We start from the raw sequence: 25,202 nt of genomic DNA, 5'->3' as shown, positions 1-25,202 counted from the left end.
AACAAAACGGCAACATGACATTTATCATCTACATTTTTATGCCAAACCTTCACCAGGACATGATTTGTAATATTCTAGTCAAAAGTCTTACATGCAAAATTAAAAGCCTTCCTACAGGGCTTTGCCTAAATTGAACTCAAATTTGCTTTTGTCAAGTCTGCTGCAATTCATTTGCATCAAAGTCTTACCTCTGATTTAGCATTTTTATCTAGGGATTATCTCCTTAAAAACCCAATGCATGAACAGCATTCTAAAGACTCTAAGCATTCAAACCATTGACTGGAGTCATTTCTGTAATTGTACATGTGATCCAAGTGTAAATGAAGCCATCTGTCTAAGCAACATTTGCCAACCCAACCCTAACTTAATACATCATATCATAACACCCAAGGTCTATATCTGCCAAAGTTGAGGTCTTAATGAACATTTTGCCATCTTTTAATTTCACACATTTTCTAGGGATAAACAACTGAAAGCAAAAGATTCCAGAATCTGGATTTACAAACTGATCATCTTTTAAAGGAGCAGGTAAAGCCAAAACTCTCTCAAGTCTGTTCCTGGATTCATCCTGCACCACACAGTTTAACGTTTTCCTTTATGTTTCAGCAAATTCTTAATCAAATTGATCTGATTTCCATTTCTGAGTTTCTCAGCAATTAAATATACAACATCTAAGAAGAATCATCTAAGAAGCACAGGCTTAAAAACCATCTTCAAAGAAAACACTGAACTCCAGTCTCAGGAATATCCTACATAAAGATACACTGCATATATCCTAATTTAATTAAAAACAAACTAAATTTTTAAGTTGCGAAATCCAAAAGGAGAACTTTGTTGACGAGGGCAAAGGCTAAGACTGCTCGATGCAAATGTACTGCCAAAGAACTTACTTGATTATGTGAGTTCTGCTTATTTGAATAAAAAAAAAAAAGGCCAACTAGCAAACCCAGAAACGTCTGCAGAATTGGAAACATATTTAGTATCCGTGTCCAATCTTATCTGGAAAGTGCTGATGTGGGTGCAGGTTTTCATTTCAACCAAGCACAAGCTACACCTGAGTCTCCTGAAAGCCAAGATCATCTGATTGGAATGAAATTGATTGGAATGAAACCCTTCACCTGCACCGGGCCCGTTGCAGATAAGATAAAGACACCACTGCGGTGCATGGACAGTCCAAACTATATCCCAAATCAATATGGCGACATGTAAACTATAAAATTCAGTTTGCATGTACAATACCAGTTGTGTTTTGCAACCAAGCCTGAAAACAGTGCACGTAAACCTACAGTCTGAGAAAATTCTATCTCCTTAATGATTGTTTAAATGGGTAATGCTTATGGTGTTCTTAAAAAAAAAAGTTCTACTTAAGGAAACCCCTTTATTGTAGAGTTTTACAAAGAACTTCCCCGATGAAGAATTTCCTCAATAAGACAAAACCCTTTAATACAGTAGTTCTCCAAGTAGAGTCAAAGAAGCACAGGCAGGGTCTATAATTTACTAACACTGATAAAAATCACAACTCACATTTAGCACTGTTATGATATTTATGATTGAGTTTTAATAGATATTTGCAAGTCTGATATTTGCCTGAATTTTGTCAGTAAAAAGTTATCAGGAAAAAAGCTCTGGAGTTTCAGCAAATGAAGGAAATAATACTGTACATATGTAAATAATGTTGTACTTAAGTGTACTGGAGGGTGTACACTTCAGGGATTACAATAGGGTGCTTCTAGTGACCTTTTGTATCGTTTTAAAAGAAGTTAGCTTCATAATAGCAAAATCCGTTCGGCACTGCAAATTATAAAGGGAAATACTTTGTTTTGTACGATTTTACATAAAACTTTCAACAGGACTAAACACAACTAGTATCCTGAATGCATTCCTCAGTCTAATTTTATATGTAAACTTGACAGAAGTAATTAAACGAATTAAATAATGCAGTGAAAGAACCTAAACCACATTAAGACCATGCTGAAAATCCAGTATCCATTTGGTTGTTCCTGTCATGTTCCTTTCCTTGGTTTTAGAAATCGCTTCATCAGTGTCACATTATTTATTTTTTTATATATATATATATTTATCTAATGTTAACAGATCTAATCGATAGAAACGATGATTCATCGCTGTCAGGTGAGCACAATACACTACATACTGTATATTAATGCTGGCTTATTACAACGGTGCCAATACTTATCTTTTTCTCTTTTTTTTTTAAATATATATTTCATTAGAAGAAACATAAACTAGCCATTATTATTATATCTAGCTAAAAAAAATGAAGGTTTTGTAGTCTTTGATTAAGCATCCTGTCTGGAATAAAGATATGGAAAATCTCTAATATTTTGTCACTATAAATAAATAAATAAAAAAAAAAAAAAAAAAAAGATATCAACAAATCTTCTAAGCTATATGCAGACTTCTCCTACTCTAATGGCAAAGGTCAGGCTGTGCAGAAATAATGTTTTTGGAAAAAAACAAAACAAAAAAAACCTGTAATCCATTATGCCTTGCTGCAGCGTAAAGGGGTTTTTGCAAAGTCAAAAGACTAAAACCTGAACACCGGAGGTTCAATATTTACTCTAATGAAAGCGTTAATGTATTTGTACGACACGGTTAATAGCCACACGCCGTTCTATTTCTCCGTTCCAATCCTGAGCTTTGCACTTGGTGATTTGGAAACCCGAAATATGAAAAGCCCTCAGTGCCCTACAACACCGCTCTGACTACATGAAGCACATACAGAATATTCACAGCAGTCTTTACATTTGTATTCATGTCACAATTAATTCCCGATGTCCTACTCTTACAGCTGAAGTGTATTTACAGGTTTAAATTGGCACTTAACAATTACATATGGATGTCTTCCATTAGCTGTTTGATTCAAAAATATCCCTTTAAATGCTGTCTCAGATGCTTTGCACCTTGCATCTTACATCTCTTTCAACATTTGTTGGACTTTTTTTTTTTTTTTTTTTTTAAATATATATACTCCAGTTGTGGGAACTGGGTGATCTTCCTCCCCAGTGTTCAGGCCTTGATGTTTGCTCATTGCTAGGAGAAAAAAAAAAAGCCTTTTAGTCCAGCGAAAGAAGTGGCTGCATGTTCTCCTCCTCGCTTTTGATCTTTTCTGGTCGTTTAAGAACTCCAGGCTCCACCACAGACTGAGACCTGCACATATGAATAAAATATGATCAGTATCAGAAGAAACAGTTTCATTTTTTTTTGTTGGTTTAGGTTACTGCCTGAGGTTCAGGGTGGCATTTTAAATGTAACATGAATGATAGATTTATATTAATAGATTTGTTGTAACCTAAGATCTAAGTAATCTAAGAAAAAAAAGTGCCATTCATTTACAGCAACAAAAAGGTTTTTGTCCATGAGAGTCTTTGCACTCTTCTTCCTTTTCCCCCTTTTGCAGCGTGCCATTTTTAAGTACAACAACAACGATAAATCACTGCGGTATAAAATCCTATTCATAAGATATTACATCATCATGAACAATCATGTAGCTTGAAATGATGAGATAACAACTTGAATTAAAGATAATTACAATCTGACATTTCTGCATATCAATAAATAATGAGATAACTCAAGATATTTATAGGATATCTTGAGATATCTTGAAAATGAGATATGTCAAAATTGTGACATTTAAAAATGACATTATTGTAAACTAACAAGATAAGAAAGTTAAATAAAGACATACTATCTTGAAATAACGAGATAATAATACAAGTTAATGTGTCGAAATAATGAGATAACTCAAAATATTTACAAAATATCTTAAAATGGGATATTATAAAAAATAGTGACATTTAAAAATAATGAGATATTAAATAAAAAATCATTTCAGTATTTTGAACGGATAAGTTATGAAATCGAAAACAATGAAAGACTATCTTGAAATAATGAGATAATACCTAAAAATGAAGACAATTACAAGTTAATACGTCAAAATGAGATACGAGATAACTTGAGATATTCATGAACTGTCTCATAATATGAATGAGATATTTTAAATACATATATGAGATATTAAGTCAGAATAAATCAAATTGTGAGATAGTAAATTTTATATAGCTCACAAAGGAATAATAATAGATATAAGCCATATTTTATACTGCGTAAGAACTTTATAACAGCAGGACATCATTACAACATGCACTTTCAAAATGAATGCACTTACTGCAGATTGAACCCAGATAGGTCATTTCAAATAATGTCCATAATGACCATAACCCTGCCCTACTTCGGATTTATTCTTCTGAAGCAGAGGCATAAGCCAAGACACAACACTAACATTCATCCTGCAGAAATCTGGGGCAGGTCACTGGGAAAGACGCAATTAACTGGGTGATACTGCTACTAGATATAATGATGATAATCCAAGCAAAGCACAGGGTTTAGGGAGTTGATGTAGTTTGTAGTATGTTATTTGTTAACTGTAATCAAATTTGATCTTTTACTCTGTCCTTGTTATTACACCTGTGTGTCGTTTTGTGCTTGATAACTTTTTTAAGGATCCAAATATGAGAAATGCTATACCCTGAAATATTTTGTTTAAATATGTGGCACATTACTGAGTAGTCAGAAATGGGAAATAAAAAAAAATATAAAATGATGAAGAGGTTAAAATATTAAACAATATGATATGTCAAAATGGTGAGATTATTTTAGCTATTAAGGAGCTATTAAGGTGGAAGGAATAAAAGAAACATATATCGAAACAGATTTTTTAAAAATGTCATGTTTCTGTAATTGACATGCTCAGTAGCTAGAAAAGCAGAAGTATCAAAATAGAGGAGTCTAATTGTAGTCATGTTGCAGGAGCAGTACCAGAAAAGAAAGATGTAAACTTTCACTGTTGAGCTGTAATGGACGCAAGCTGTTGTTTTCTGAGACTAGAGGAGTCACTGAGCCTCCGGCTGTAGGATTACCGAGCAGCAGCGGAGGCAGAAGTCAGATTGATGCTAAAGGGAAAGCTTCATCGCATGTATTCATGCTCCAGAGAGCAGCTTGCAGCAGCAGTGTATCACTCACTAAAGGAGGCACACGACAGCGTCTTTTTGTCTTAACCTGTTTTCATGGACCAGTAACTCAAAAAAGCCCTGAAGGCAATCGGTAAGAGAGTGAACTGGAACTTCTAGACTTGTAAATGTGACCTAATCTAGCAGGTAACTACAACACAGTGATAAAGACAGACGTATAGTTTACGACCTTAGCAATGCAGGGAACAAGAACGGAAAACACTGCTCTCAGAGCGCACAGGTTTTTTTGAACTAACTGCTTCTCATTTGCAGCTTTTAGTAAGCGACTCGCTGATGTGCCCTCGTGCAATCTTCCGAATGCAAATAAATTGTGTGTTTCTTCGCCTTTGATATCAAATGAGCCGATGTAATTAGCGCCGTTCCTTAATGTTGAGCAAATAGATTTCAGATGAAATTAATTTAAGTCTTCTTTTAAAGCAAAATGCTGCTTCAGTCATTACTCATACTTCTCACCATACTCTCACCACACACACACACACACACACCAAATGATATCATCTCCATCTAACTCACTGTAATTCAATTTGGAGCAACACCAAAGAAATTCCTTAACAACTTAGGGAATATATATAATGTTACTCTTACTCCAACCCTCGTGTTTAGCGGTGGGCCTATTGGCATAGGGTTCTAGGCAGCCTGGACATCATCTAAAAGTAGGGCACTACTTTATCTAGCCTTCAGTAGCATCTCTGAGCCATCTGGTAATACAGTGTCTTTAAATTGCTTTACATTTGTAAGAGTGATGCACTAATCCGGTGTCCATGGCAGATTAGGAAATTTTTTTTTTTGTGGTCAAATTCCTATTCGTTTTGCACATTTTAAACAATAGATTTATATCCATTCTGAATTTGTGTTGGATAAAAAACTAGCCTTGTGTTAACACATTTTTAAAAATTATAATTACATGATCAGGTAATTTTCAGATTAGAATTACAGTACATTTCAGAATTCCTAAAGGGATCCATTAAGACTTCCCACTTCTGGATCTACATTTTTTTTTTCTGAAAACCTGGTCTCCTTTGTGTCTGAATTGAAAAGAAACTCTACATGCCCAAACAGAATGTCCAATGATTTTGAATCCAGTGTTTTTACAAATAAATCTGCACACTAGTTTAAATTGTATTTTTTTTTTAAGAAAAATTAGATTTCATGCATTATTCATTTTCTGCTCAATTGCATGAAGGGTACCAATAATTCTGTAGGTCAATGTAATTTATTAAAAATTCAGAAATGCGATCCAACTATTAATATATCTACATGTATCTTGAACAGCCAAAAGGAGATTGAAGCACTTTGCACCGAGCAGAAAAATCTGACCAGAGGAAGCAAAAATAATGAATGTTTCATGTGAGCTCGCTGCTGATCGGCCCAAAAACAGCGTCTTGGGTGAAGATACATATTGATTAGTTGTATGTTCTTCCTACAACTATCCTGCTCCTCTAGACATAACTTAGTTTTATTCCACTTATCACTGTCAGCTCCTTTAACCTCCCTGTGCATGGATTGGATTTTTGCCTCACTTGTAAGTCTCTTGTGATAGCAAAAAAATAAATCTAGTGCTTTATAATAAGGTTTAACTAATATTCCTTACTAAATTCATTAAAAAGCCAAAGGCTTTATTACCATAATAATTATTAAAGCATTCATTAATGTTTAAATACCACAATGGAAATGTTTATTATTATTTTATAATTATGCCGTGAGTAATGGCTACTGGTGTCTTCATTGCTTAATAGGTTTCCATAATTAACATTAGTTAATTAATTAACAAACCATGAGGAATATTAACTAAGTAACTGCCATCTAGAATGATTTGCTTATAGGAATATTATCAACAACAGGGTGATGTGATAAGTCCTAAAACAGCCCGAACTGCTTTAATCCTAATTCCCAAAACAATGCTATAATTTCTTTATTATAAAAGGCATCACAGGTGTATCAGATTCTAGTAACATTTAATGTTGTGAATCGTCTAAAAACAATATAAACAATTTCACACTTTTTTCTATACAAACTGTATGATTTATCCAGCATACAAGTCCCTGTGAATGATCCATTACTATAGAAATGATAACTGATAAAAGTTAATGACCGCATTAACTTAAATCTGTGATTTGTTTGCTGTAATAGAAACCAACACCATCTGAAAATCAGAACTGGTAACGCAACAGCACTATGGGGTAACTATTAACATTTAACCGCATAAACCTCTGACTAGTTCATTCTTCACTTTAATAATTACGTTTCTTTCACTGTAGCTACTAAATATAATGCTTTAAGATGAAAAATTGAACAATAATTTAAGAATTGTAATTGCATCGGTTATCGTCGCTCTAAAACTCACTTTTAACCTCAGATTTTCCGAATAAAGGGGCTGTTTGAAAAATTACCAGATAATTTTTAGATATCAAAAAACACATGGTCAACTATGTGACAAATTCAAACAGGTCAAAAAGTCTTTACATGCTGACAGTTTCTCACTAATGCTAAAGCATGGGACAAGCCGTTGTTTAAAGAGGTCACACTCTGTATTTAGTCAATCATGATTGTTGACGCTCCAAAAAGAAGAACATTAACACAGGGTTTAGGAATGTACAGTGTGATTACTAATAGCCAGGATTAATTGTTTACATTTACGGCATGTGCCCTTATCCAGTGCAACTTACATTTTATCTCATTTTTAATGTACATATACAACTGAGTAATTGAGGGTTACGGGCCTTGCTCAAGGGCCCAGCAGTGGCAGCTTGGTAGACTTGGGAATCAATCTCACAACCTTCTGACCAGTAATCCAACACCACTTAATCACTAAGCTACTACTTCTACTTTAAAACATGGGTGAAATATGAAATGTGGTATCACAGGATTACTTTTACCCAGAATTTAGAATTGTCCCGTGTGACAAGCCCTAATGAGTGTGAAACAAATGTGTTAAGAGGAACACACTGACCGTTTCATGCTTTTCGGGGACAGATCTTTCTCCAGGTCTTTAACAGAAAGGGTATAGGACTCAGGGCAGTAGTCAGTCTCCTCATCATAAGCGTGGTCAAGCAGAGTCCTGGCCCACGTGCCCATGTCATAGGGGGGCATCATGCCACCAAGCTCAGAGGGCAGAATCTCTGGCACGATCAGCTGGTGTAGACTGTTCAGATTGTTCCCATGCATAAAGATCTGGACAGCAACACAACAGGAAAACAAAGAGTTAATACCAATCTGCTTATCTTAGCCAATTCCATCATTCTATTGATCTGGATGCTAATCTGATTTGCTAATCTTTTCCTCTCCATTATATCCTTTTCACTCACCCTTTCACTCACCCTTTTTCTTGTTTTGTCCTTCAGGAAGGGTCGGATGACAGTGTACAGAGCGTGGATGTACCAGGGCTGGTTGACAAAATGGATGCCTCCGAACCTGGCTGGGAAGCTGTCCTGTATGGAGCAGAAAATAGAAAGGATTCTTTATTTGTGCTGTTCAAAGCTGAGTTATAACCCACAATGTACATAAGACTAAATCACAAATGATGATTTGTCCATGTACCATGAACAAAATTCTTGTTATGTAAAGCAGTGGCTTATTATACGCTTGCCTGGTTCATCCAACAGGGAGATATTTATCTGCACAGGACAGTAATTCCCATTAAAATATCTTGAAATCATTCATCCACTCATCTTTACTAAATTTTCATCTTGAAGAACGTCTTCAGCAATAACAAAAATGTTGATTACTTCGGGTAGCAAAGCGAGTCACAGGTTTATGTTAACTGCTTGTTAACCCTTTTTACCACTACACAGGCGTTCCAGTCTGCCTGAGGAAATTGACTTATGGGACTTTATAATCTTTATATAATCAAATGAATTATTTTATCACCACAAGTCTGATAAAAAATGAGTCAGGACTTTCTTTTTCCTCTGTTGGATAACCTTACACAGAATTTTAATAGTTGAAGATAACACCTTCATATTTTAGATACTTATGAACAAGCCCTTTGGGCTTGATATCACCATTTACTTTGAAGATAGAAACATTTGTGTGAAAAAGAAACTTTGTTTTGGGTTTTGGCCTACTTTCATATGAGTCACTAAGCACCACTGTGGATTGTGACATGACAAAGAAATTCAGTGATGAACATGAGCACAAAAAAACAGTCACATATTCCATTTTTTGATCTCTGGGAAAAAGAGTTTGCTTCTAATAACTCATTCTTAGTAACTTGTTTAATGTAATAATATATGGGTTACAAAAATAATAATTTACCAAGGATATATAATATATAATTATTTATTTAGTGAAGCCTTCTGTATAAATACTTTAGATAACATTTATGAAAGAGATCTCCAGTTTCAGTGCTTTGTAATAGTCAGTACATCTTCCAACACAGGAAAGACTTCAGACTAGGACATCAAGCTACATTTTTTTTTTGCCTTACTAACTTCTAGAGAGAGAAGCTGGTGAGGAAATAATCTTATTTCATGTACATTCCACAACATTAAAAAGCATCAAATCGCAACAGTACCATCCCCTCCAAAACTATTGGAACGCCACGGCCAGTTATTTTATTTCTGCTACGAACTGTAGATGTTTGGGTTTGATTTCAAAAAGAATTTGAGATGAAAGAACAGAATTTCAGTATTATATAATCAATATTTACATCTAGTTATGTTTAAAAACAATTAAAATGGTCTTCAAAAATATTGGAACACATGACTGAAAGGGTTTCTTACTGCCCAGTCGTGCCCTGTTGGACCTTTGTTGGTAAAACAAAATTCATACCAGACAGAGAAAAGAGAGGATGACCTGTTATGGGTAAATTACCACAATTCTGATTCACACCAGGTCACATCACATTTCTTTTTCAGTGATTATTTTCCTAAAATGGCAGGCACCTAAGATGTTTATTTCTTACTTGTACTCATGTCTTTGCATAGAATTGTCATTTGACTGACCTGCACAGTCAGCAAAAAAGGTGAATCTCCGACACAAGTGTATATTTTATCATGTTTTTTTTTAAATGCTTCAATATTTGCTTCTATACTATGTACTGTTTTTTCTCTTTTTTCATCCCCCCCCCAAAGAATATATAATATGAATTCTCATGTTGAAATATTCAAAAATGTAAAAAAAAAAAAAGAATTCAATTACATGTTAAATCTAGGATCCTAAACGTTTCCTTGGTTTGTCCCTTTTTTCTTTTCACAAAATGTTTTTTCACAAAAGTACAATATTTCCGAGACCTAGGAACCTTAAAAGCCCAGTTCAGTACTGAATAATTACATGTAGAGAACCTAAACGTGACGCAGCACTTAATTTATACCTCAACATTTAAATTTAGAACCCACCAGTAAACCCACTGCGAAACAAGGCATAGCAAAAGACTCACATTTATAGTCATTTTAGTGTTAAGCAATTATGTGATCATTTGCAATATTAGGAAAATACCTATTGCCCTGGTCTGTTGCCATCTGGCGAGTGTAGTGTTAAAACAATCTCTGTGTTTCTTGCTTCCATGACAGCTGTTCTCTATTTAACTGTACACAATAACTAAGTAACCTGATTACTGGACCTGAAGCCAGATATCTTTATCAGATTTCTTAAAATCCAATAACAGCTTTAATCCAATCGGAGATATCGAAAGCATGACAATATGAATATAACTTCAGATGCAGGGATCATATTATTACTATGCATGCAAAAACACTAGTCATGCTTTTACAACACAGCTCCTTGTACTTCATATATTATATTATATTAGATATTTACTGAATTAAAGAAAAGGTTTTTGTTTCTGTGAAAAGTTTGTGCCAAAGACAAGCTGTTCGTTTTGAGGTATTTGTGACTTGTGAGCTTTATGAGCAGTGTGAGCGTAGTGTTGCTGTTGGTGGAGAACAGATGTGCGGATTAGGATTTGATGCTGGAGGCTGACTGAAAATCCCTTTGGCACCAACTTCCAAATGAGAGAGAACATAAAGTCTGGACAGAACTCTAGAGGAGGGCCACAAAGCATTACCCAACACACTACATTACAATACATTTCCAACCCTACAATAGATTTCCCTTCTGAGACCCAAAAGTAAAAAGTAGAGCTGAAGACATATAATGCTGAAATACATCATATGTATCTGTTGCTCAGAAAAGCAGAAGGGACTAAAGTGTAGGAGTTCATATAAACCTATGGATTGGTTAAACTTGAAAATAAACCCGTTAAACATGCCATATGTTACTGTCCAAAAAATTAAAAGAGTACTATGTTCTACAAGATGCTTGTTTTCCTTTACGTATGCGGTTATAGGAAAATAATAAAAACCGCAGTAATGTAATAAAGCCTGATGCAAAGCACATGAAACTTGGCCATTTTTTCAATAACAAAACATCCTGAAGTGTTTTATTCCTCTTATTCTTCCACAGCATTTTGCAAATAATTATTTTATTTATTTATAGCAATTCAGTGTTAGGGAATTATCAGTTGTTATAGCAGCTGTATACTGTCGTTAGCTCACTTCCTTCTTTTTTCACTTTTTTTTTAATTAATAAGACAAAAACAACCACAAATACTACAAATCACAAGGCCTGTTGTCCTAAAGACTTTCATACTGTGTGAAAATGAAAGTCATTTTCAGAACTGTTAAAGAAACCTTTCATCCAATCAGATTCAAGAACAGTGCTGTGGATAAAAGAGCTTACATGGTTATGCTTATTAGGTTTCCCTCATATTTAAGAATATGCGCAAGTCAAGAATTATTGGCACCCTTATATAGCCAAAATTTATAATCATGAAACAACAATGCCCATCAGTGGCAGCTTGGTAGTGCTGGGGCTTAAACCCCAATCTACAACCCAGAGCCTTAACCACTTTAGCTACCACCGGCCTAAATATATGCATTAATGCTACATTAAAAGAAATTATAATGATTAATAATTGTAACACATTTGATCTAATTGATCTAACATTTGAATAATTGAACACTAATTGTCATTGGACACGCTGCTCCTAGTCAGTGATTTATTTCCCATGAGTAGAACTTTTAGAAGTGAAATGCTTCTTTTTTGCCCTGGGATTTCTATGAGGCATAAGGAAATTTCTAGAGAACTGACCCCCTTTTTTTATTAATAGCATTAACCACATAGTGGAGTATGAGGCTAGAGGGCAACTTCCATAGACATGAGTGAATGAACCGAGTTTGGCCAGATGGAACGATGATGGATATAAAGTGCTCTCACAAAAAGAAAATTTCAAGCCAAGAAACACTCATTTACTCTGTTTTGCTTTCTACAATGGCTCCACTATTTGCTTTACTGTTTACTCATTTTTTTTCTGTATGTACAAATTGTAACTATATGTCTGAATATCACATGTGAGTGAGGATATAATTCATTCAATCATCTCCAATTAAGCACTTTATCCTGGACAGAATGGAGGTGGATCTGTAGCCCATCCCTGGATCTTGGGGTGTGTGGAAGGAATACACTGTGGCTGGTGTTTTTCACCACACACATGCACACACTTATACAGAGCTAGGGGCAATTTATAGAGGAAAGTTTCAATTTCACCAAGTCAGAAGAAACGTAGATTGACAGGAAAAACATTCAAAATTCGACACTAGCAAATCTGGAAATTCTGAGGAGTCACCAAGTTAAAAGAAACCCAAATGAAAGCGAGGAGAATGTGCATAGCTTTACACAGAGAGCAACCAGAGCTCAGGATATAACCCCTAGAGATATAATAGAGATATCAGCCTGGAGATGTAATGTTTTACCCAAAGCAGACATACTAATAGGAACATCAGCACACCAACACAAGCAGTAGGTCATGAAAATAACTGAAGCACTGCAGGTGTTTTAGGTGCACTTGGCAGATTCGGCCCGTTAAGATAAACGGTTTGACTGTGCTGCACAGCGAAGCGAAAGATAAACATAACCTGAATTTAGCACCTCCATTTTCCAGCCAGCCAAATAATTACTCTACCTCCAGCCTCTTAGTCCCAGTTATGTCATGTGCCATTTCTCCAGCATTCTGCTGTTCTGGTGGCAGACTGAACATCCAGATGGGCCATGAACACTGTCATGTCATCGCTGAGACAGCCTTGATTCATGTAAACTGCAGCAAGTTTTAATCCACTCTCTGAAAACTTCTCTGTCTCTCTTCACTTTCTTCTTCTGTGGTAGAAGAAAATGACACATTACCCATTTTCATTCCCACTGCACAAAGTTATGCAAGGAAATGTTATGAACTTAATTGACGTGTTTGATGCCATTCGCTTTGTAGCACCCGATTAGAAAAAAATTCAGAGTTGTTACACCTTTATACCTTTGAAAATAAATACAACTATTACTAGCTTATGGGCCACAATGCCGCTGATCCACCGAAGGTTGAACCCAGTCTTTTATATAAGTTCAGATGAAAAAGTAATGTTTTCTGCATATTGAATAACATTTCTAGACGTCTCGTTGCGCTAATAAAGTTACGTGTGAAGTTTAGACCTCAAAGGTCAGTATGTTTTTGCTTCTACTAGTGTTGCGTCTAGACCGTTTCAAGGTTGTGTCTAGAACAAACCTTTTAAAACAATCTTGTGCTGTTGAAACCAAAACAACCAATTGACAGAAACTAAAATGAGATGTAACAGGGTGGATTACAAGCAAGTGGTAATTAAAAAGAAATTTAATCAACGGGATTAAATATAGTTGACAAAAATTGAAATACATGTTTGATAGTAGAATATTGTCATACCGCTGACATCTTTGCAAATTTGTTTTGATTTAATAATCTAACAATCTAGGTTTCACCCACATTAAGCTTGCCAGCCATTAAAATAGCACAGTAATAATAATAATAATAATAATAATAATAATAATAATAATAATAATAATAATAATAAAACAGACCAAAACTAGGAAAGCTGTTATTTTTTAAAATACTGAAGGGTCCAATAAACCAAAGATTATTTATTTATTGATTATTTATTTTTATTTAACATTGCTTTCATAAGGCATTTCATACAAGTGTATATAGATGTGTATTGACAATGACACACAATGTGAATTTCAGTAGTGAAAAATATAGAGAAATATTGTGGTTATACTTATTCTGATCCTAGCACTGAACTTACTGAGTATTGCCAATGATTTTAGGGATGAAACTGTAGGATGTATGAATCTATGTTAAATAATTTAGCCCCATCTTCTAGTTCATACCATTCTATGTACCTAACTCTAACTTTAACCCTGCTTAAAATCTTTGGTGGTGCAATTATGCTTGAATACACAAGTGTTTAATATAATTCCCCTTAAGACATGTTTTTTTTTTACAGCAAATAATCAGATGTAGATGTGAATGACAAAAATGCAATCTAACACTGATGTCTTTTTATCTTTGAAAGACAGACGGGATTATCCCAGCTTGCCCATTTATATTCGCTGCCCTTTGTATAAGCAGAGAAGTCAGAAGATAATTGAGATATAAATACTCACTCAATCACTTATCAGTAATCGCTTTATCCTGATCAGAGAGAGATTTGAATATTGATGTGCAATTTTGCCATTAACGCTTTACTACCCATGCGTCAGATGTAACTCTGAACAAAGCTCTTTGTTGCTCTCATCTCTTAATGGTGCACAGATTAGATAATCAACATAATGCAGGAGGCTAGGATGAGTTATTTTTGGAATCACCATCAAAAGCCTGGTCCATCTGTCCATCTGAGTTGATCTATAAGATCATACAGACTTTTGATGGATTATAATAGTTGTAGTCAAAGCTAAAGCCCTGTTTGATGCTATTCATTCATTATTTATTCTTTATGAAGAACGTTACTTCAAAACTAGGCCATTTGTTGCTTTACTGCAGCCATTTTCTACACCTTTAGAGTTGAATCTCAGATGCAGTTTAGCGATCATTCTTTCAGATGTCCTTTTAACATCTGAACACACAAATTTGGTCAACCTTTGGCTAGTTTAACATCTCAAGATTTAATTAAGAATAAAAATTGATCAATGGATCTTTTCATCTGTGTACACAGGTAGTATATTCTAATATATCCCTGTCATCAGACATATGATATTCTCTAAACACTAACACACACACACACACACACAATCCAGACCTTATCAATCTGTGGTGGTTGAGTGACATGAGTGTGTTTCTTTCAGTGAACACAGCCCATCTGGAGGGTGCATAGCATGGCGGTTGGACAGGTTGCCAGGGAAACTCGGCATGGGGTGGGATGAAGAAGATCGGTCAGCTCTGATTGGCTGCCAAGCGTGGGTTATTTCTCAGGACTAAGATAGACAAAAGGCAAGTCCAAGACACTGAAGGAAACAACAGAGGCCTGTAGGAACAAAAGAGGTGCTCCGTGAGAGACAGCCTCACGCTCTCTCTTTACTCCATTTGTCTGACAAGCATTCGTCGGCTTATTGCTTTTGCTAAAAAACAGCCATTTTCTACGCCTGCAGCATGTGCTCCTTTTAGGACCCCATATAGCGATGCAACATGTACTACAGCGGGTTTCCCATGGGGTCCTTTTAAAACACCATCCTTGCCAATTTAAACAATTCTCTCTCCAGATTTAAACATTTTCATCATGGGTGTAAATTTGTAGCTGAAAAAACTTCAGCATTCATTTCATTCATAATGTAGATATGTCATTTCCTTACATATCCTACGTATTTCCAACAGCACTGCTCTCACTGAGGTAAATTTAGACTGGAAAAAAAGCACAGAAAGCCCCAGCGCAAAGCCGAGCTGTGGTTGGTGGATGATTGATCATGCGTTAGATTCAGGCGTGGGCGTGCTGCTGGAAGAGCCCTGTGACTAAAATCACGTATGTGCTCCAGCTCCCAAACAAGTCACCATAATCACACAACAACTCAAAGAAAAATTATAACAATGACATAAAACAATGACGCAAACACGTCTACTTTAACATGCCGTGTTATGGAAAGCAGCTTTATCGTGAAATGCTTTGCAAAGAGAAACATTAGATTCAGTCCATCTGCTTGTATTCAACAGAAAAGACAATATGTGACTGGGGGTAAATGGTGAAATATTATCTTCTGCTTAAGAGGGGAGGAGGAATATAGACTCTTTAGGATAATTTAGGAAAATAAAAGATATAATGCAATAAAACCTTTATCTTTATAAAGTTTTACTGAGCATAGTAATTATTGTCTTGCATCCATAATACATAATAATTTCCTGAAGGAATATTAAGGTATCGACTAAATCAGTGATTTAATATATTGATTTAAAAATATGTACAATAAAACCTCTACAGCACTAACCCTGTCTTGTCCGAGCATTACACTTTACCTTGAAATACAGTCATTAATATACTTCATAAATCCTAATATTTTTGCCTAAATGTATGAATCCATTTAAAATCTCATGCTTGAAACATCCTCTTCCATGAGATATCCATTATGTGCTGTAAAATATATATATATATATATATATATATATATATATATATATATATGTATATATTGTATTAGACACACTCAAACCTGTTACATGAACACATTCACGTTCAACAGGAAGTTGCCTCATCTGGATTTAATGAAGATCATGTGAAGAAGAAAAGTGAATTCTCTCTATCCTTTTTCTTTATTTTTAATATCTGATGAGGTCATTTAGAAAATTCACAGCTTGAGGGTGAACTTTTCATAGAAAACGTCTATAAAAAGTATATATATCATTCAAATGACCTTAACATTCTCCTGCTGTTAGTGTTGATACTACTTTGCACAACATATTGTATATTTGCTAGTTCCATGCTAAATTAAATTGCAATTTATTGGCAAAATCCAGCCAAGTAAGCTTGGGGGAAAAATATTGTATGTGAATAATTTATTTTTATTATTTGAATGTTTAGAAATGCATGTTATCTCAGATGTTAGGTGTTCAAATGAATAAATAAATAAATAAATAAATAAATAAATAATTGATAATGAAGAAATGAATTAATAAATAGTAATAATAATAATAATAATAATAATAATAATGTTTCATCTTTTTTTAAAAATTACTGCCGCTAAATGTCACCCCAATCATGGAGTCATTCATGTGCTAAAGCTAACAGGAAGTACATACATCTGTTATCTTTTTCCTTCCCATTCCATGTGTCAGTAATACTAATATATATGAACACAGACACGCATGTTTTCTTTCACAGCAGGAATGCCACACGACACATGACAGAGATGACATCGCTACTCAAGGCTGATCTGTTAAACGCATATGTGCTAGTAATGAGCAAGCACAGATTTGTCCGATTTCATCAAATCGCATCAAAATACTTGCTTGCGTGTGCTGTCATGCGGTGTCACATGACCTTCCAACTTCTTCCAAAACTTACGAAATTTGACAAACTTAATAGCACATTGTGGATGCTGACATGTACAGGAGTACTTCACCATCATTTCTACGCATCGCCTTTGTTTTCCTTTCAAACGACTACAAAAGCAGCGTCCCACTCAATCGGTGAATGACGCATTCTGGAGGCAAGATGCTAATGGCAACGATCAATTATTCACCAGCTAATCTGTCTGAAGAGGCGCTGGAATGTGGAATGGGCTCATCATGGGCCGGCATTAAAATTCAGTCAACAGGCTTCACTTGAAGCTGTCTGCATGGCAAATCAGATCTCACCCTCCCTTGTCTGAGGGGAAAAAAGCAATATACTTACGAAAATAATCACGTATATATCTCGCGTGCAAACAAAGTGCAATCATGTGGAAAAGTGGTATGACCTATGAAATCTGGAAAATTATGTCAGGAAAACACCACATGCCCGACATAAATTAACTGTATAAGAAATAAGAAGTGCAATGATACAGCTAACAGTGTCAGGTCCGATATCCACGCTAACATGCTAATTAAAGGGGGTAATACAATTTGTGACGCTATTAAACAAGATGAAGTCACAGCTCTGTGAAAATATCAAAAGAAGGTCCTATGGTATGTTCCTAAAATATCTTAAACATTCTACAAAATTCACTGCTACAAGCAAATGCTGGCTAGTTACGAACAAAATGTCTACATACAACCCAAGGTCAAAAGAGAGGCAATAAAAAAAAAGAAGAAACTGAAGAAAGTAGATTTCTGATGTGGAACAAAACGCTTTTCTTCTGTATCTTTACTCGATCTGAAAAACTGACTAGCTAACAATATAAAGAATGAACCTAGCTGTGCATGTATGTGTGTGTGTGTGTGTGTGTGTGTGACATGTATGGAATGATGGAAATGCTATACAATATAAAAAAGCGAATGAGAAAAAAACGAACAAGAAAGCCTAACCTCAGCCTTGACATTAGAAGGCAGCTAAGAGTTTAAAACGCTTTCCATTTTATTCCTTTTTTATTGAAAATGTAAAGGATGCTATAACATGACACATCTCAAGCCTGATCTCATGACTTGGTGGACATTCTATGAGCGAGGGCAATGTGGATGGAGCACTATTACCTTTTTCTCCGTCCGGTTTTAGATACAGACAAAAATCAGTTTGTTTATATCAGCTCCAGTGCGACACGGTGCCACTTCTCAGGTTCACAAGTTCTCTCCATGTTCATATGGGTTTCTTCTGGGTTCTCTGGTTTCCTCCAATTCTCTACTTGACTGAATGTATGCATGGTGCCCTGTGATGGACCGGTGTCTCCCTCCTCACACTGAGTGTTCCTAAGTGTTCCCAAGACAGACTTCTCCATGACCTGAGTATACCTCCATAAACTACTTATTTAAGCCTCATGAAAACACCTTAATTTAAAATATTATTACACTGATGAGGAATTCTTTCTTCTGAATAACCCTGCTTCCGTCGGCGGGTTTCATGCTCATATTTACAGCGTGCAAAGCTGACATGATAAAAATACACTTGATTAAAAAATAAAGCATCATTAAGGCTTATTTTTGCTCTTACTATAAACATCAATGTCTGTTGTCTCTCACAAAATGAGGAACTCCATTTGATGTTTGGAATTAAGGCTTTGTGTCTGTTGTTTGTTTTGCACTTACGGGCCAGTGCACCATCCAAACTTTGACTTCGCGTTGTCTTTGACTGTGTAAAATCCTTTACTTTCTTCAAAGCTGTGTAAAGATTCATTGCTTCATATGGTAGTTAGTAGATCTCATTAAAACATCAATTTGATATTATTACTGTACAGTATATAATTTGTAAATATGGCATTTTCATATAAGTCCAAGCACCATTTACATGTGCAGTCCATGAGTTATCCACTCCAGTCTACTCTGAGAAAAAATACCACACTATACAGCTGTAACAAGTGTGTCCACTAATTCTGAACCTTTTCACTTTGTACTAACAACTGTAACAGGTGTAAGATTCTGTCAGAAGCCAAAAATACTACCCAGCTATGATAAGTAACCACAACGGCACAATAGACGTCCCTAATTGCTATGCAGACGACGTTTCCAAGCCTCAGAACATAAGGCCAACTCCTGTTCGTGTACCTCACACAGAGAATAGCTAATGCCCTTTACCAGACTGACTTCCTCCGTCTCAAGCGCCTGCTTGAGACACAACATTACTATGCAATTCAAATGGCTCGTAGGTTGTTAAATAAACAGAGCGGCCAAGAAAAGACGTATAGGTCTTAAAAAAAAAAAAAACGTGAAATCTTTCTCATGACTGGTAAAACTATCCAACCTGAGCAGTGAGCAAAAAGGAGTAAAAAGCTGAAATGTTTTCATTTCTTCGCACTATCTTTATCAGTACATTGGGATTACAGCCATTTACTTCTCATAGCTGTATCTTTAATACCATAAGCTTTTTTTTAGAATAAATCCAACATCTTGCATTCTCAAATGAGATCATTGTAAACGAATCATTTGTAGAACTGTGAAGAATATATGTAACCAAAGAATCATACATGCAGGATAAATAAATGTAGATTATTTTTGTATTACATCACAGCTCTGGTGCATCATTGTGTCTACTGTTTAACGAGTCCAAGTGGCAGGTGGTATAAATAATCCTTAATGCTACAGCAACATATGAAAGTTGATTATGTTCACAGGCTTATTCGTACACATCCAGTATAACAGCTTGAAGCTTTCCAAACATAAGGATCCTAATCCCAGGACGAGGTTAGGAGTACAACAGGTAGTACTTACGAAAGGAAAAAACACTCAAGAGCATGCCTATTCTAGGTAAATAACCAAAACTCACTGGTTACCACACCAAAGTTCAGTATTTTCCAAAAACAGCCCATGGATAAGTATTTTACAGCTAAAGTCAAAGCTGCTGTTAAAGAAAATGAATCCATCACCATCTGACCAAACGGATTTGAGATTTCAACAGCGCTGTATAATAAAAACACACTTAAACTTTGAAAATCTGATTATCTTCATGATTAACCCAGAAGTGCTTAGGGTGCAATTGAGATGTCTGTACTGTTACCTGTAAGCCCTCGATGGCCAATCTCAGCATGCTTGGGGTGAGTTTAGAAGCTTGCTTGAATGTGAAATTACTCCAGTCGATGATCAACACAAATCCATTCACTTGGAGCTCTGGGTCTTCAATCATGGCCTCCAGCGACAACAAAATGGCTCGCAGTATATCCACAAAGGTGTACCTGGGGTGTAACATATATCAGGTTTCAGACTGAAAAAGCAAACAACATTATCACTGCATGTGGAAAACAGAGAAAAGCATTTTCCACCACACTTTTTGATTACATTGTCCAGAACGTATCATCTTTGTCCAGCATCCTGAGGCACAGCAATACATCAGTAAAATATGACAGGCTTCAGCAGTACAGTACTGTATTTCGTCTGGCAAAGAAAATAAACAAGAATAAAAAGGAAAGGATGAAGACGACGTCACTTTTTAGCGGCACTCAAATCAATCAGGCTAATTGAGGCCCATCTTAACCCGCTTTGTACTTCACTCATGTTTTTGAAAAGGATGCAGACTTTGCTACTCTCTGAGGCAATGTTGTGACTAGTTTGGATTCAAAGGCCCTTTAGACTCAAGTGAGGCACTGTGTGCACTTCTGAGTCTAATGAGCCAGGATTCATTAGATTCCTTTCCATCCTTTTTGCTACAAAAGTCCACTTTTTTATTCAAGTCCACACAGTAGGCTGTGGTAATTAAGTTAACAAAATATAAATGCTGTTGAGGACTTTTATGATTGTCTTTTTTTTGCCCTAAAATGCTTGCGTTATATTTATATGTGCTATATTTGGACAGGGTTTTCTGGTACAACGATGTCAAGATATGACTTGCAGTATGACTAAAAACAGGCTTGCATTTCACTGAATTTTTCATTTCTCCAATTAAACCATGATTTATCGGACAACAAATGAAAACTTACTTGGAATCTCTGAATTTCCAATCTCTCGCTAACCCTCTGGCCAGGATGTTTACAGAACACAATAATAACTTATTGGTGTGGTTTGCTAAAGTGTTTATTTATACAGTAAACTGCAGGGTTTTGTAATACCAGCATTGCAAAATCACAAATGCTGCAATAATAATGAATGTTATATCATGCAATCTTACTAGCCAGCTCCAGTAAGTGAGAGCCAATTCTCTGTGCAGTTTATAGTTTTCTCTGTTCACGATAAACCTGATCCAGATCATTAACAACTTGATCAAATCTGATAGTGTTATTACTGATATAACTAGATACTGTGCAGAACAAGATGGGATTTGAGAACATCTCTGTTAAAGTAAATTTAAATAAAATGTAATTTATAGAACAATAAAAATGTCTTGCTGAAGGAAAACTCACAAGAACATTCTTTGTGACCATTAAAGAATATATATGTCTGTCTCCACAACCTACACAGTAAACTTAGATACATTTCTATATTGTGAATATCTTTCCTTGTGTCATTTTTTTTTTTTTTTTTTTTTTACCATAATACCCAGTCCTAGATTGACCTATATCATAATAATAACATGTACATTTAATGTTAAGTTGAATAAAACATTTTAGCCCTAAAGAAACTTTACTTAACTTACTACAGCAGATCTTTGTTCTCAGTGCTGCAAAGTGTAGTGTAATGTAGTGTAATGTAGTAGTGCTGAAGGACAGCTCAAATGCTTCAGGCCTTTCCACACCATTAGCCCCATTATGGTTTCCAGATTCCAAGTGACTGTTACAGTTAACGCTATGTAAAACTTGCAAATTGGTAGCCATTCATGCAACCAGGTTTAAATGAAAGGTTACAGAGGTTAAGGTTAGGGTCAGTGTTTATATTGTTTCTTGTGAGCTCACCTGTTTAAAAATGAAGCTATGTAAAATCCAACCATCAAATAATTTTCTCCTGAGATTATGAGTTTTAATTAAACATATTATAATGCTTAATTATGAATATGTTTTAATGCAATGCTCGTTCAAGCATGATGCAATGCTTTTGGAATCTTGGCTTGGTCAGCTCAGGTTTGTTAATGTTCCTTACATTACAAAAAAATCCACTTTCAGAGGGAAAAGAGGTTTCTGTGTGTAGGAATGGTTTTGGCAGAGGGACATAAACAATCACCTTCGAGGATTGTTTTTTCTAAGATTTTGTGACACACTCAATATGAAGCCTAACAGACCTTTTAAAAAAGCAGACTGTTTTACTAAGCAGTGACAACTGAGCAGCTCGGTCAGCTGCCCAAAAACACAACCCAAGCTGGACAAACCTTAAGACCTTATCTTTAGCAGCTAGTAAATTGATCAATTAATGTTTGTGATTTTCTTATTGATTACTGTTGGGATGTTTTGTTTTAAAAAATGTGTCATAGTATATATGTGTAATTGGTAGAAGATACCAGCTGGTAAAGGTGGTCTACCAGCTTGACAAGCTCAGCCTGTGCTTTGGTAGCTTTGGTCAGACCAGCTGGATTTTTCAACACGTTGGAAATAATCTGGCAACCCGCCCCAAATCCCATCATCACCTGCTCTGATCCCAGTTGGCAGCGAAGAGGACCAGAATCTTCCTGCCGTGTCGGTCCAGGTTAGACAGCACCCCAGGGAAACCGTCCTTGAGGGCCTGTTTGATGCCAGGCTCTGTGGCCTTCAGGTTCTTGAACATGTCCAGGTTCTGCTGCCGGTATTCGAAGTACTGGGCGAGCAGACGGAACGCCTCGAAGTGGTTGAACTTGCGGGCGCGCAGGAAGCGCAGAATAAAGGCGTCGTCCGTGCGCAAGAAGCCGATGTCGGGCCGCGTAATGATCATGTCCCGCACCTCCTGGATGTCCTGGTGCAAGGTGTCAGGGTTCTCCTTCAGCTCCGCCTTGGCCTTCTCCAGCGTCTCGGCGGATAGACCCGCCTGTAAATGAGTCATCGCGCCAGCACACTTACCGACACGAAGGAAAAAACAAGGGGTGATATCCTAGAATTTGTGGCTGCGTCCTAAATAAAACACCACTTTAGTGATGATCCCGTCCTGAGATCCCCCACACACACACGCGCACACACACACGCGCACGCACGCACGCACTCTTCGTGTAGGTTATTTCTCCCAAATCTGATTGTCACCGGTAAATAGGATGCCTTTGTGGGTTATAAAAAAAAAAGAAAGAAAGAAAAGAAAGAAAGAAAAAGCACGAATTTGCTGTACATTCATCCGGTCATATTTATCGATCGCGGTCCAAAACGCATATATACCCTAAAGGATCTGGATCTGTATCCGACTTCAGACAAAAAGCCCTTCGCTCATCAACATCAAGCCACATAAAAGATGGGAGGAAAAAATCAGCGATCACCATTAAAACGCGACTTTAATCTACACTACACTATTGTACCGCTAAGAAGTGGCCAGGCAATGCGGCACCCTGCAGCAGTAACTCCGCTCCCAAGTCTCCGTTTGCTCTGCATCTCAAATACAGCATGTGAAGATGGAAGTCATCGGGAATCAGCGCCTATGGAGCATCCCGGTGTTTTCCGCCTCCAGTCTCAGATTTCCACCATGTGTTTAGAGTCAGGATGATGGTTTGCGTCAGCGCTAATCTGACTGCTTTTGTTGCTGCTGCTGATGCTACTGCTGCTGGTGCTGGTGGTGGTGATGATGATGATGATGGTGACGATGATGTTGATGATGATGATGATTGTGAGTGTGAGGCTGAAAAAGAAAAAAAAATACCCATACGGCTGCGGTCACACAGTCCATCCATCCATCCAACCATCCAACACATGGGGGCGGGGCGGGAGGTGTGAGAAGAACAGGAGGAGGAGGAGGAAGAAGAGGAGGAGAAGAGGAACAATTGTCTCCTTATTCATAGCATCCTTTTAAAGCGCCTACTCAGAGGCAGTGCTTTTACAATGGAGCATGCAGCTTACCTTTACCTCCCCGTTTCCGACATTTAATCACTTTTAACTAAAGCCTGTGTGTGTGTGTGTGTGTGTGAGAGAGAGAGAGAGAGAGAGAGAGAGATGCTCCTGCTTGCTTGACCAGTCCATAATGATTTAAACATGCTTTGTAAACCCCTACAAATATGTAGAAGAGTGGACACAAAACAAGGTTGCCATATATTAAAAAAGACAGTGAGTATTCACATCATTCACGTTCACGTCTATCAAACCAGATATTCACAATAACAAGTGCACAAGGTTCTAGACGAGCAAATCCACCACTTTTTATTACATTTTGAAAATAAAGTTAAATTTAATGTTTTAAGGGTTCATAAAATGTTAATATTCAAGTAGTAACAGTGGCATTAAATTAATAATGAGGATAAATAATTAACTAAATACTACTACTACTACTACTACTAATAATAATAATAATAATAATAATAATAATAACAACAACAACAATAATAATATTTTTTATTATTATTATTATTATTATTATTATTATTATTATTATTATTATTATTATTATTATTTTTTTTATTATTATTATTATTTTTTATTATTATTATTATGCATACAGCTTTAGTTACTGCTTTATCCAGATCAGGGTGGTGATGGATCTGCAGCTCATCCTGGGAAAATGCCAAACACCATGCAAACACCTAGGGGCAACTTAGCAAAGCCAACCTACAAGCATGTTTTCGGGAGCTTAGAGGAAACCCACATGGACATGGGAAAAAAACATGTAAAGCTTCTTACTAACAGTAACCTGTAGTCAGGATTAAACTGAAGAAAGAAGGGAGTTTCCTCGGGATACTCCGATTTCCTCCTAGAGTCCAAAGATATGCATTGTGGGCTGAT

At 36.2% G+C, this 25,202-nt stretch overlaps 1 protein-coding gene across 2 annotated transcripts; it reads right to left on the bottom strand.

Moving 5' to 3' along the window:
* Nucleotides 1-1,348: 1,348 nt before the first annotated feature.
* On the bottom strand, nt 1,349-24,326 carry clvs2 (clavesin 2). Of its 2 annotated transcripts, none has more exons than XM_058378583.1 (5): nt 22,943-24,326; nt 20,453-20,627; nt 8,354-8,476; nt 7,999-8,219; nt 1,349-3,168 (listed from the first exon to the last, which is right to left on the bottom strand). In XM_058378583.1, exons 1-5 carry the CDS (start codon nt 23,329-23,331, stop codon nt 3,075-3,077), a joined length of 1,002 nt encoding a protein of 333 aa, XP_058234566.1. In that variant the 5' UTR covers nt 23,332-24,326; the 3' UTR covers nt 1,349-3,074. The 2 variants fall into 2 exon arrangements, with proteins under 2 accessions (XP_058234566.1, XP_058234567.1); XM_058378584.1 differs by having other exon boundaries at nt 8,366-8,476; nt 22,943-24,316.
* Between the last annotated feature and the right edge of the window lie 876 nt (nt 24,327-25,202).

Source organism: Hemibagrus wyckioides, linkage group LG25 (genome assembly GCF_019097595.1).
Source record: "Hemibagrus wyckioides isolate EC202008001 linkage group LG25, SWU_Hwy_1.0, whole genome shotgun sequence".
In the NCBI taxonomy this organism is placed as follows: Eukaryota; Metazoa; Chordata; class Actinopteri; order Siluriformes; family Bagridae; genus Hemibagrus; species Hemibagrus wyckioides.
This window is presented reverse-complemented; position numbering and strand designations above follow the sequence as displayed.